Raw genomic sequence first — 13876 nt, forward strand, 5'->3', positions numbered from 1 at the left:
AAGTATTATCAAAATGATTGGATCGCCTGTTTCTAATACTCCAGCAGCCTCACCCTGTGAGGATAAAGACACTGAGCCTTGAATGTATTTTATATGACATACATGATTTTTGTTAACTAGTAAATAGTAGCCTACAGCAAAGTGTGTTTAAATAATTTCTAACTTGATAACAATGTCTGCTAATTATTCTTTGCTACAATGTTGGTTTTAGCTTGCTTGAGCCTGCTAACTGAGGAGTGTTAATTGGACCTGTTTCCATACATGTTTTTTTTCTAATCTTAACATGAAAATGCCACGGGCACCATCTGATGTGTGGAGACATTTCACTGCAGCTAATGTAGAAGGAAAAGCTTTGTACATTTGCAAATACTGTGCCAAATCATGTGAAGAATGGAACAAAGCTGCAGAATCATCTGGCCAAGTGCATAAAGTTGCCTCAGCGGTCACAACTAGCAACCTCTGACAAAAGTCCCTCTACTTCTATTCAAGGTGAAAATGATGAATCAGACACCTTATCGACAGCAACAGCTCATGGTCCTCCTGGAATCAGAAGTTATTTTGACTCAATGGAGGAACGTAGTCAGAGAAATGCTGATGAATGTCTTACTCGAGCTGTGTATGCAACTGGTTCACCTCTGATGCTCACAGGCAATGTGGATTGGTAGAGATTTCTGAATGTTCTTTGCTCAGCATGCACCCCTCCAACCAGACATGCTTTATCTACTCATTTGCTGGATGCAGAGTTCAAGTGAAGGTCAAGAAAATCATAGAGAAAGTAGACTATTGCAGTCATCTCTGATGGGTGGGCAAGGAATAATTAACTACATAATTTCCACCCCTCAACCAGTATTCTACAAGAACACAGTCACAAGGGACAACAGACACACCAGTCTCTACATTGCAGATGAGCTGAAGGCAGTCATCAATGACCTTGGACCACAGAAGGTATTTGTACTGGTGACAGACAATGCTGCGAACATGAAGGCTGCTTGGTCTCAAGTGGAAGAGTCCTACCCTCACATTACATCCATTGGCTGTGCTGTTCATGCATTGAATCTGCTCCTCAGGGACAGCATGGCACTGAAAACAATGGCTACACTCTACAAGAGAGCCAAGGAAATGGTTAGGTATGTGAAGGGTCATCAAGTTATAGCAGCAATCTACCCCACCAAGCAAAGTGAGAAGAATAAGAGCACCACATTGAAGCTGCCCAGCAACGCCTGTTGGGGTGGTGTTGTCATCATGTTTGACAGTCTCCTGGAGGGGAAGGAGTCTCTCGAAGAAATGACCATATCACAGTCTGCCGATATGGACAGCCCCATCAAGAGGATCCTCCTGGATTATGTATTATGGGAGAGAGTGGTAAGCAGCCTTAAACTCCTAAAACCTATAGCAGTAGCCATTGCATGGAGACAATGCTATCCTGTCTGATGTTCAGACTCTGCTTGCAGATGTAAGAGAAGAAATCCATACTGCCCTGCCCACTTCACTGTTGCTCCAAGCAGAGTACACCGCAGTTCTGAAATACATCAAAAAGCGTGAAGACTTCTGCCTGAAGCCCATATAAGCCACAATGTACATGTTGGACCCCAAGTATGCAGGCAAGAGCATCCTGTCTGGTGCAGAGATCAACAAGGCATATGGTGTCATCACTACCATGTCTCGCCACCTAGGCCTGGATGAGGGCAAGGTTCTTGGCAGTCTGGCGAAGTGCACTTCCAAGTAAGGGCTTTGGCATGGAGATGTAATATGGCAGTCATGTCAACATATCTTATCAGCCACCTGGTGGAAGGGACTTTGTGGATCTGAGGCTCTTTCCCCTGTTGCCGCCATCATCCTCCAAATCCCACCAACGTCAGCCACCTTAGAGCGCAACTGGTCCTTGTTTGGGAACACACACACCAAAGCACGCAACAGGTTGACAACAGGGTTTAAAAATTGGTGGCCATCCGGGCAAATTTATGGCTTTTGAGCCTGACAACGAGCCATCCTCAACTAGGTTGGAAAGTGACAGTGAAGATGAGGCCTCAGTCTGATGTTCAAGAGGTGGACATTGAGGAGGTCCAGGGAGAAGACATGGAAGCCTGAGAGGAAGACAACCAAAGCTTTCATTTCTTGAGTATAATTTTACAGATGTATGTTGAAAACTTTTTGGGGAGATGCGACGGATCTTTGGGGATCATTCAATATTCCCTTTCTTTTGTTGTTCAGTGAAATCATCTCATGTGACGAGTCAACTAATTGAATTAAAGTTCAATTCCTAACTAAATTGTTTAAAAAAAAATTATATTGGAAGGATTTAATCATTTGCAATTATGTCTACTTAAGATAAGGTAAAAGGTTTATGTTTCTGTCTCCATATGATATGGTAAATATATCTAATGGAAAAAACATAACATTTACTAACTTAATATTAATTTGCATATATTTCCATGGAAAGTTTACACCTCTGAATATTCCCCAAAATGTGCAACCTGAGCTGCATGTGGGACATAACTTATATCATAAATATGAAGATTAAACCTGTTTTTTTTCAATTAGTACATTTGAGTTTAACCACAATATTTATTGTATTATTTGTTCGGTCCTTTCTCGTGGATTAAATTGAAATCTCAACAAACTGTCTATGGCTTGTTTTAAAAATAGCTATATTTGGGAGATTATTTCCTTTTCAAATACCTGAAAGTGAGAGGTTGTAATCTGAATAAAGGGGAAAAGGCCATTCTTGAACATGGGTTGAGACATTCTTACTAATTTGCTATACAGAATCTTTCCAGATCCTTGATATCCTTCATCTGTGTTAATAGAGTGCCCTCTTCAACATTTTTTATTTTAAAAACAGGTTTTCAATGGGGTTCAAATCCAGAGACTGATTTTGTGGTCAATTAACCATTTATTTGTGGATTTTGATGGGTGCTTTGAGTTAATGTCTTGCGGCCAAGCTTCAGCCCACCCACCCACCCACCCACACACACAGTGCATTGGGAAAGTATTCAGACCCCTTGATGTTTTCCATTTTTTTTACGTTACACCCTTATTCTAAAATGTATAAAATTATGTTTTTTTTTTCTACACACAATACCCCATAATGAAAAAAGCAAAAACAGGTTTTTAGAAATACCGAGTATTCAGACCCTTTGCTATGAGACTTGAAATTGAGTTCAGGTGCATCCTGTTTCCATTGATCAGCCTTGAGATGTTTCTACAACTTGATTGGAGTCCACCTGTGGTAAACTCAATTGATTGGACATGACATGGAAAGACACACCTGTCTATGTAAGGTCCCACAGTTGACAGTGCATGTCAGAGAAAAAACCAAGCCATGAGGTTGATGGAATTGTCCGTTGAGCTCTGAAACAGGATTGTGTCAAGGCACAGATCTGCAGAAGGGTACCAAAAAAATGTATGTAGCACTGAAGGTTCCCAAGAACAATGATTGTTCCCAAGAATAATCATTCTTAAATGGAAGAAGTTTAGAAAACGCCAAAACTTGTCCTAAAGCTGGCTGCCCGGCCAAACTGAACAATCGGTTGAGAAAGGCCTTGATCAGGGAGGTGACCAAGAAACCAATGGTCACTCTGAATTCCTCTGTGGAGATGAGAACCTTCCAGAAGGACAACCATCTCTGCAGCACTCCACCAAATCAGGCCTTGGTAGAGTGGCCAGACAGAAGCCACTCCTCAGTAAAAGGCAAACGACAGCCCGCTTGGAGTTTGCCAAAAGGCATGTAGAGGACTCTCAAACCATGGAAAACAAGATTCTCTGGTCTGATGAAACCAAGATTGAACTCTTTGGCCTGAATGCCAAGCGTCACATTTGGTGGAAACCTGGCACCAGCCCTATGGTGAAGCCTATGGTGGTGGCAGTATCATGCTGTGGGGATTTTTTTCAGCGGAAAATAAACTCCCCAAATATAGGTGCGCCAAGCTTGTAGCATCATACCAAAGAAGATTTGAGGCTGTAATTGCTGCCAAAGGTGCTTCAACAAAATACTGAGTAGAGGGTCTGAATACTTGTGTAAATGTGATCAGTTTCTTATTTTTAATACATTTGCAAAAATTTCTAAAAACTTGTCACAAAGCAAAAACAGGTTAACTGACTAGTTTTGCAACTCTGCATCCTTATATGGGTTGATGGATGTAAACCAGGCTCACTTTTTTTACTCCGTTTGTTGACTTGAATATGAATTTGATTAAACTTTTTTTTATTACATTTTGTAATCCATAAAAACGGTTATGCCGATTATTTAATTTTGATGACGGTCTTCATCCATAAATCGGTGGTTACACGATTACTGAGCCAGCCCTAATGCACACAGAGGACATTTTGACAAGATGGGTAAAAGACGATGAAAGGGCACTCACTAGTGTACAGAAGACACACTGGCACTGAGAAATGGTGGTCATCTGCTCCAGCGGGAACTCTCCAAGGCAGAGTTTGCAGGAGACCAGCGGGTCCAGTGCCAGGTCCCAGGTGGGCCGATACCTGGCTGTGGTCATCTTGCCTGGCACAGAGCTGACAGAGAGAGAGTGAGAATGAGGGGAGTTAAAGATGTAGGTTGGCTAATGTTTGTTGTTTCACAGACAACAAAAAGGAAACGGACATGATATTCATGTGAATGAAGATAGCACAATATGAGCATGTATACATGATCTGTCCCTAATCCAAGGCATGCACATATTTTGCTGTGATAATATGCATTGGCCAAAAAGGCTTACTGAATTGTGTCAAAGTGAGGACACATTAGAGACACGGGCCAATGCAGAGTGGCACAAGCTCTTTGCCTAAATGTCCCTGGTCAGTAACTATTATTTCCGTTCTGTTCTGGTTGCTCACAGACAGAGAATCCATTTAGGGCCCTTTAAAATGTGTGATGCGGAGAACACGGACAGAATCACGGAATCCAGACATTAAAAGGGAATTCAACAATACCATTGAACTTAGTAGGGAATCAACTAAATGCATTGAAAATGTAGGGAAACGGGGATACCGAGTCAGTTGTACAACTGAACGCATTCAACTGAAATGTGTTTCCGCAAAAATGTATTACATTTGCCCAAGTTTATCATAAAATATGAACAGTGATTCAAATTTCCTGCAACTTTCTGAAGAGGCAACGAGAATGAAAATTCTTCTGGTAGATGGAAAGGCTTTCCCAAAAAACCTTCTCAATTGAATGTTAACTATGAAGTAGCCTATGCCTACCTGGCAGAATAATACCATGATTATTTGCCTCAATGCAATGGGTATTTTGTTTTGAAAAGTCTACCATCACATACAAAACATCAAAACAACAGCCCCTTGCTTGGGAATTAAAAGGGTAACTACACCCAAATATCTACATTTCTCAGTTCTCCCAGACCTCAAAAGTGTTCTCCTGAAGTGGTTTAAGCTTGGTTGTAGACTTAGAAAATCAAATTTAAGTTGATTTTCTATTAACAATTTTGATTTTCAGAAAACAGAAACCTGGGAAAACGAAATGGAGAAATTTGAATTTTGGGAAAAAACTAAACGGAATCAGTAAAAAAAAATGTTTTTAAATGCAAAATTGTATAGAGCCCTAAATAAATCTCAATACAAACAGTCCTGCAGCAAGCGCCTTGTTCCCCCATACGATAAAAGCATTCATATTAAAATAACACTTTCCCTTTCCAGTCATGTCCTTTCTATTTGGAGAAAGGGGTTTATTTTGGGCCACCTCAACTCTGACTCCCACTGCCTTTCTTCCACCGTGGATGAGAGCGGAGGCGGCGAGATAGAGAGACACAGAAAGAGAGAGAGAGGGAGCACAGAGTGGCTTAATGTCTCTGAGTGTTTACAGGAAGTGCCCCCATGCAGGCAACGTCAACACTGTCAAACTCTCCCATTGCTGCTAGGCAACTGGGGGGAGAGACGAGGGAGATTAGGAGGGGCCAACCAAATAAATAGTAGTTACTGCTTAGGCGAGTGAAAGCTAACAGAATAGTGTCCCTCTCAGAAACCTAAAAGGGGAAGGAGGTGGAGTAGGAGGGAAAGGGGGAGGGGCTGCTGTGGGGGATGGGAATGAGTAAAGCCAGCCCAACGCTGTCTACATGTGCTGCGGGGAGATAACTTGTCCTGACCTGTGCTAGGGGCTGACTGACAACACACTGGCCAGTGTGAGTTGCCCACAGGAACAGTGTGCTGGTATTGTAGGTGTGTGTCAACAAGGTCAACACGCTGTATGGGAAGTCACCAAAACCACCCCGTGTCTACTAGGCAAAAACACGGAGACAACACAGACAAGATGAAGAGTTGTGGGAATCATTATGTGATAAATTATAATACGAATGATATAGCAAGCAACTGAAATGGGCACTTCCTAATTAAACAGTTATTCCCCTTGATTTGTGGACTCTGCTCTTCCCTTCAGCTCAGTGGAGGCAACCAGGTTGTGTGTGCGTGTGTGTGAGAGAGAGTGTGAGTGTGTGAGAGGGAAAGAGAGCTTGAGGAGAGCCTCCCCTCTATCCATTAGCGTAGTACACTGGGCCTGCTTTCATCAGGACAGGCAGCGAGGCTAGCCAGGAGCTCTAAAAGCCAGTACTCTACACAGAATCAGACTGGCGGTGTCAAGAGAAGACCCACTGGCTGCTCAGTGAATACCTGCCAGGGCCAGCTGAGATGGCAGCAAGTGGGAGCGGAATCCCATTAGCACTATAGATAGCCATATCATTGACGAAATGCTACGTGCATTATACGGCAGTCTTTACAGCGAGAGCCTCATTGAAGAGGTTGTGTGGTCTGTTACGGTCGTACCAGGTAGATGGACGGCCATAATACAGTACTATAAATCACAGTACTATAAAGCTTCCTCCTCAGTCTCTGTATTGCTTAGGCTCAGGTTCACAACGAGAGTCAATGAGGAGAAAGGAGTGTTTCATAAGGCGAGCCAGACGAGTGGAAAAGAGCAGAATTATCTTGACAAAAAAGGTGGTGCAATGCGAAAGGGAGCACTCTCACCGCTGCATTATTTACAAGGAGGTCCATTATCGCTCAGTGAGAAAAAAAAAACACACACACACACACACCAAAATGCATGATCTTGGCTCCCTGCTTTATGAAACGCATGTCTGGCAGGTCACATGTCGGCACCAAATCAATACGCAGGGTGCCTGCCATAAGTGAACATGGTGAACCACTGCTAGACGAGGAAGTTACCAGTCTTATCATATAGATGAACTAAATGGAGTGGGAGTGAAGAGTCTGGTGTAGCAGTCTAAGCTTCCAACCACATATGCCCCCTGGCTACAGGGGTTAGCGCCTGCAAAAAATAACACAAATATATAAGGGGGGGGGGGGGGGGCAGAATTCTGACAACAGAGTGTGATTTTGTGCGTGTGTCTACATTTTGTAGCGTCCCAGGGGGGTTTGAGGGATGTTCTATCATTCTGTTACTATTACTGCACAGAATGTGTATCTCTGTCTCTGTCAGCGTTGAACTCTTCCATAACATATTACGTGAGCAGCCTAGATGGTGAATGTGTACAGTAGAGAGTAGGGTTGTACGGAAAGTGGAGCAGTGGGCCTTTCTGAGATGAGCGAGCCAAGTAGGCCATCTATAAGTGGACGTATCCTGTACAGTTTATAATGAGCTACAGTATTCCGACGGTCTCTACACAATTCACCTTCCGTCAGAGGAAAATGGGTCATCTTCAAAATGGATAGTCCATGACCCGAGTTATGATATGCAGAAACACATGACACTTCATCAAATAGGCCTCGTCGAACCTCTCTTTCGTTCTCAACTCGTCTGTCACTGCCATCTACCATTGAGACCACGGAATAGCCGAGCTCTGCATTAGAATCGATGCGATACGGCGCAGCCATCGCTCGTTAATATCAATACGCCTACTCGGCCGCGATGCAGACGGAGACTGGTCAAGAACGGCTCTCATGTGAACCTAGCAGCTTTCTCTGTAATTACATAATGTCATATCAAACTGGGTTGCGTAAGGTCTATTTATACTCTACCTAGGCTAATGTGAGAGAATGCTTATGACTGCAGCCTCCCAGAGCGGATGCACTCTGTGTTCCACACTCCAAACGCAGGTTCACTTCTGTGAAACGGCCAAGCCACAAGCCGTCGTTGTGCGTTTGTGCAAAATGCAGGGGCTTTGATGGTGGATAGGGGTACTTTTTCAAAGAGACCAAAGTGCTGTTAAACAACTGATGACCTGCCCCTGGTCAATTCAACATTTGAAGGACAAAAATAAAATAAAAAATAAATAAACACATGCAAAAATTTATTTGAGATGGAATCAAATTATTTGTCACATGCACTGAATACAACAGGTGTAGACCCTCCCTGAAATGCTTACTTACCAACAATGCAGTTACGAAAAATAAGAATTAAGAAAATATTTACAAAATAAAGTTAAAAATATATATATTTTTTTAAATCACAAATAAGTAACACAATAAAATAACAATGAGGCTATATACAGGGAGTACAGGTACTGAGTCAATGTGCAGGGGTACAGGTTAAGTAATTGAGTTAATATGTACATGTAGGTAGAGGTAAAGCAACAATGCATAGATGTTAAAATGCGAGTAGCAGTTGCATAAAAAAAATCTATATAGTCTGGGTAGCCATTTGATTACCTGTTCAGATCAGCAGGCTTATGGCTTTGGGGTAGAAGCTGTTAAGGAGCCTTTTGGACCTAGACTTGACACTCTGGTACCGCTTGCCGTGTGGTAGCAGAGAGAACAGTCTATGACTAGGGTGGCTGAAGTCTTTGACCATATTTAGGGCCTTCCTCTGACACTGCTTGGCATAGAGGTCCTGGATGGTCCAGGAAGCTTGGCCCCAGTAATGTACTGGACCGTACAACCTACCCTCTGTAGCACCTTTCGGCCGAGCAGTTGCCATACCAGGATATGATGCAACCAGTCAGGATGCTCTCGATGGTGGAGTTGAAGAACTTTGAGGATCTGAGGACCCATGTCAAATATTTTCAGTCTCCTGAGGGGGAATAGGTGTTGTCGTGCCCTCTTCACAACTGTCTTGGTGTATGATAGTTTGATGGTGATGTGGACACCAAGGAACTTGAAGCTCTCAACCTGCTCCACTACATCCCCGTCAATGTGAATGGGGATGTGCTCAGCAATCCTTTTCCTGTAGTCCACGATCAGCTCTTTTGTCTTCATCACGTTGAGGGAGAGGATGTTGTCCTGGCAACACACTGCCAGCTCTCTGACCTCCTCCCCATAGGCAGTCTCATTGTTGTCAGTGATCAGGACTACCAACGTTGTGTCATCTGCAAACTTGATGGTGTTGGAGTCGTGCTTGGTCACACAGTTGTGGGTGAACAAGGAGTATAGGAGGGGACTAAGTACACACGCCTGAGAGGCCACCATGTTGAGGATCAGCCTGACAGACGTGTTGTTGCCTACCTTTACCAGCTGGGGGCGGCCCGTCAGGAAGTTCAGGATCACGTTGCAGAGGGAGGTATTTAGTCCCAGGGTCCTTAGCTTAGTGAAGAGCTTTGAGGGCACTATGGTGTTGAACGCTGAGCTTTAGTCAAAGAACAGCATTCTCACGTAGGTGTTCCTTTTGTCCAGGTAGGAAAGGGCAATGTGGAGTGCAATAAAGATTGCATCATCTGTGGATCTGTTGGGGCGGTATGCGAATTGGCGTACACGTCCTGGTAATCCGTCTGGTGAATGTTGACCTGTTTAAAGGTTCTTACTCACATAGGGTACGGAGAGTATGATCACACAGTTGTCCGGAACAGCTGGTGCTCTGATGCATGCTTCAGTGTTGCATGCCTTGAAGCACGTATAGAAGTAATTTAGCTCGTCTAGTAGGCTCGTGTCACTGGGCAGCTTGCGTCTGGGCTTCCCTTTTTAGTCCATAATAGTTTGCAAGCCCTGCCACATCCGACGAGCATCAGAGCCGGTTTAGTAGGATTCAATCTTAGTCCTGTATTGACGCTTTGCCTGTTTGATGGTTCATCGGAGGGCATAGTGGAATTTCTTAAACGTCCGGGTTAGTGTCCCACTCCATGAAAGCGGCAGCTCTACCCTTTAGCTCAATGCCGATTTTGCCTGTAATTCATGGCTTCTGGTTGGGGTATGCATGTGCGGACACTGTGGGGACGACGTCATCGATGCACTTATTGATGAAGCTGGTGACCGATGTGGTGTACTCCTCAATGCCATCAAATGAATCCAGGAACGTATTCCAGTCTGTGCTAGCAAAACAGTCCTTAGCTTAGAATCTGCCCAGTTCCGTATTGAACGAGTCAATGGTTCTCCCTTCTTTAGTTTTTGCCTGTAAGTAGGAATCAGGAGGATAGAATTATGGTTAGATTTGCCAAATGGAGGGCGAGGGAGATCTTTGTACGGGTCTCAGTTTTTTCCTTTGGTTGCACGTGACATGCTGGTAGAAATGAGGTCAAACGGATGTAAGTTTTCCTGTATTAAAGTCCCTAGCCACTAGGAGTGCCACCTCTGGATGAGCATTTTCTAGTTTGCTTATGGCCTACAGCTCATTGAATGCAGTCTTAATGCCAACATCGGTTTGTTGTGGTAGACAGCTACAAAAAATATATAGATGTGATACAATTACTGCTGAAAGTGCTTGTTTCCTACTGAAGTGAACACTCTGGAGCAGTGCATAAAAGGAAAGCTGTCATTCTGAGGAGAGTTATCCATCGTCCACTGCGGAGGGAATGTGAAAAGAAACAACAAGGTTGGTGTGCATTCAGCCAGAGGGGGAAATGAATGGCAGTTGAGATGGTTGGAACCATGCTTATGATATAACCTTCAGGGAAATGGTTTCTGGGTTTATCACGCAGTGAAATTAAAAGTATTTTTTTGCTCTCGCAATTGGCCGTATCAATGAAGTGCAGATTGGCTCAATGGTCAGCCTCTATGTGCCTATCAAACTGCCAAATAACATCTTGGTCATCCAAAAGCTGCCACCAGTCTCATTGAACATTTAGCCTCTGTAAGCTCCCACTTACTGGAAGTTCCTCAACACCAAACAAATATTAGGTCGTGATCATATTAGGTCGTGATCATAGTTTGGACTCGTTTGAGTCCAAACCACAAAACTAAAATGACAAACAGGCTAGGTTCATTCTTAAAAGTCTAAACTGACATATGGAATTGTTTTAAGATGGTCATTCATCACAAAACCCGAGAGCAACCTCTGTCTGGTGAAGCTCTCGATGCAAAGTGATTGGAGTTGGTGTCACTCCAATCTGGCTTCCCTTGACACTTTTTTTTTAGGTGCACCAGCACCAATCACAAATGAGCTTACTCAGTTTAGCGCAACGCTGATGGGCTATTGCTTTATACTTTTTTTTGTTATCAAGGGAGGTCTAATGCTCGCTGAATCCCCTTGCATTCAATGCTACGCGTGGCAACAATGTCAATCTTTTTGACCAGAAAGCATCAGATAGATGGTCTACACATACAAAGACAGAGTGGTTGTGTTTCTCTTGCTTGGATGCTGATATAACTTACAATTCAATTCCCCCTTAGGTAGGTCCCAGGATCAATTCCAATATATACATATATACAAGATGCAATTTCGAAATTTGGTTTAGCAGTAGAGATATTACTCTTGTTATGTTAGTCAATCAACTAGCCAACGTCAGCTAAGCATTTTTAGTTTGGTAAGTTAGCTGGCTAGACTCTAAAATTGTAGTAATCATGGTCGAATTTAAAACTGGGGGGGTCAGTCACTCTCACCAATACACTACATGGCCGGAAGTACGTGGAAGTACGTGCTAGATGAATATGTCACTCCAAAATCTTGAGCATTAATATGGAGATGGGTCCCACCTTTTCTGCTATAACAGCTTCCACTCTTCTGGAAAGGCTTTCCATGAGAGATGTTGGGAAATTGTTGCGGGTACTGATGTTGGGCAATTAGGCCAGGTCGCAGTCTGCGTTCCAATTCATCCAAAGGTGTCCCATGGGGTTGAGGTTAAGGCTCTGTGCAGGCCAGTCAAGTTCTTTCATACACCGATCTCGACAAACCATTTCTGTATGGACCTCGCTTTGTGCACAGGGGCATTGTCATGTTGAAACAGGAAAGCTTATTCTCCAAACTGTTGCCACAAAAATGGAAGCACAGAATCATCTAGAATGTCAATGTATACTGTAGCGTTAAGACTTCCCTACAACGGAACTAAGGGGCCACAGCCCGAACCATGAGAAAAACAGTCCCAGACCCTTATTCCTCCCCCACCAAATGTTATAATTGGAACTACGCAGGTAGCGTTCTCCTGGCAAACCCAGATTAGTCTGTCGGACTGCCAGCTGGTGGAACGTGATTCATCACTCCAGAGAAGGCATTTCCACTGCTCAAGTTCAACGGCGGCGAGCTTTACACCACTCCAGCCGACGCTTGGCATTGCTCATGCTGAGCTTGTGTGGCCTACGACTTGTGAAATGTTCTCTACGCTCCATGGCAAAATGTGTAGAATTGCAGGAAATTTACAATAAAATCAGTCCACTTTCAAGACGGGGGCCACTAAAAATGTTTGGCTCGCAAGGTATGGCCCCCACTTATGGCCCCAAAAGGACTAGGGCCGGCTCTGACTGCATGTGTGCTTATGGATGTGGGTATGCAGACCCACGAGCCACTGCAGCCCCTAATGATGAGTTCAGATTTTGTGGCCCCCACCCCCATCAAAGTTGCCAATTCCTGCTCTAGACAGATAAGGAGAAACTTTGGTGCTCATTGTGTGTCAAATTGTCCTCTAAAATCATCTTTGATTGACCTTATTTTAAAATCAACACTCCCACATCGTTTTAATGCATCTGTTGCTTTTGCTAATTATACAAGTGATCACTATGCAGTTTCTTGTGTAAGGGATGGTACAATTCCTAAACTACCTCCACGTACCATCATGAAGAGAAACTGGAGGCACTTTGATACTCATTTCCTTGAATAGAGTTGAATTCATCCCTGATGTTGAATTAGCATTTTCTTACTTCCATAAAGCATTCCAGGATATATGCACAAGCATGACCCTTTCAAACAACACAGAGTTAAGGGCAGCGCACAACACTTAACATGCTGTCTAGACTAGACACGTGCATGTTGATTTTTGTACATCCACACCAGAAGGCAAGGCAAGACAGACACGCAGGTTGAAATATCAAAACGAACTCTGAACCAACTATATTACATTTGGGGACAGGTCAAAACACATGAAACATTCATGGACATTTCGCTAGCTTGCTGTTGCGTGCCTGGCTATGCAGACGCTCGTTGACGCACGAGAGCAGTTTAGATGAAATGATTGAATAAAATGTGTCAATGTATTTAGCAACGGAAGCGGTGTGATCAGCATGTCATTCTCAGATGAACTAGCTGAAGTCATAAGGAAACGGAACGCTACATGGGCTAAAGCAGGAAGGTCTGACTCAGCTGGTGATTGGATGGATTCATGGTGTGGCTATGACCCGAAAGCAGACCTCAAATCAAATTGTATGTATCACATGCGCCAATACAACAGGTTTACACTTTACAGTGAAAAGCTTGCACACAAACCTTTCCCAACAATGCAGTTAAAAATAACACAAAATAGTAACTAACACAAGAGGAATACAATAAAATACACAAGAACGGAGCTTTAATACAGGGAGTACCAGTACCAGACCTCAAATCTTCTGCTGATAATCTGAATAATCCTTCAAAATGTTGGCAAGTAAACCCACATGTAGAGCCCAAAACATATGCACAGCTCCCTAAACAACTGTGGGTTGACATCAGGTGGCAACTGAGAAACCTCTATTCTGAACATCTTTAACTTTACCATAGAATCGAATGAAATCCCCATGTGGTAGAAATCAGCATTTGCCCTACTGTACCCCTTTTGAAAGGAAGTGATCCCCC

At 43.5% G+C, this 13876-nt stretch overlaps 1 protein-coding gene across 3 annotated transcripts in view; it reads right to left on the reverse strand.

The window, feature by feature from the left end:
- Window positions 1–13876, reverse strand: part of rnf144aa (ring finger protein 144aa) — a 74283-nt gene that overhangs the window by 39661 nt on the left and 20746 nt on the right. For all 3 annotated transcript variants that reach the window (XM_064954120.1, XM_064954122.1, XM_064954121.1), the window contains one exon: window positions 4365–4515. In XM_064954120.1, the coding sequence (XP_064810192.1) occupies window positions 4365–4499 (135 nt within the window). In that variant the 5' untranslated portion in view covers window positions 4500–4515. The remainder of the gene's footprint in view (window positions 1–4364; window positions 4516–13876) is intronic.

Source organism: Oncorhynchus masou, chromosome 32 (genome assembly GCF_036934945.1).
Source record: "Oncorhynchus masou masou isolate Uvic2021 chromosome 32, UVic_Omas_1.1, whole genome shotgun sequence".
Taxonomy (NCBI): Eukaryota; Metazoa; Chordata; class Actinopteri; order Salmoniformes; family Salmonidae; genus Oncorhynchus; species Oncorhynchus masou.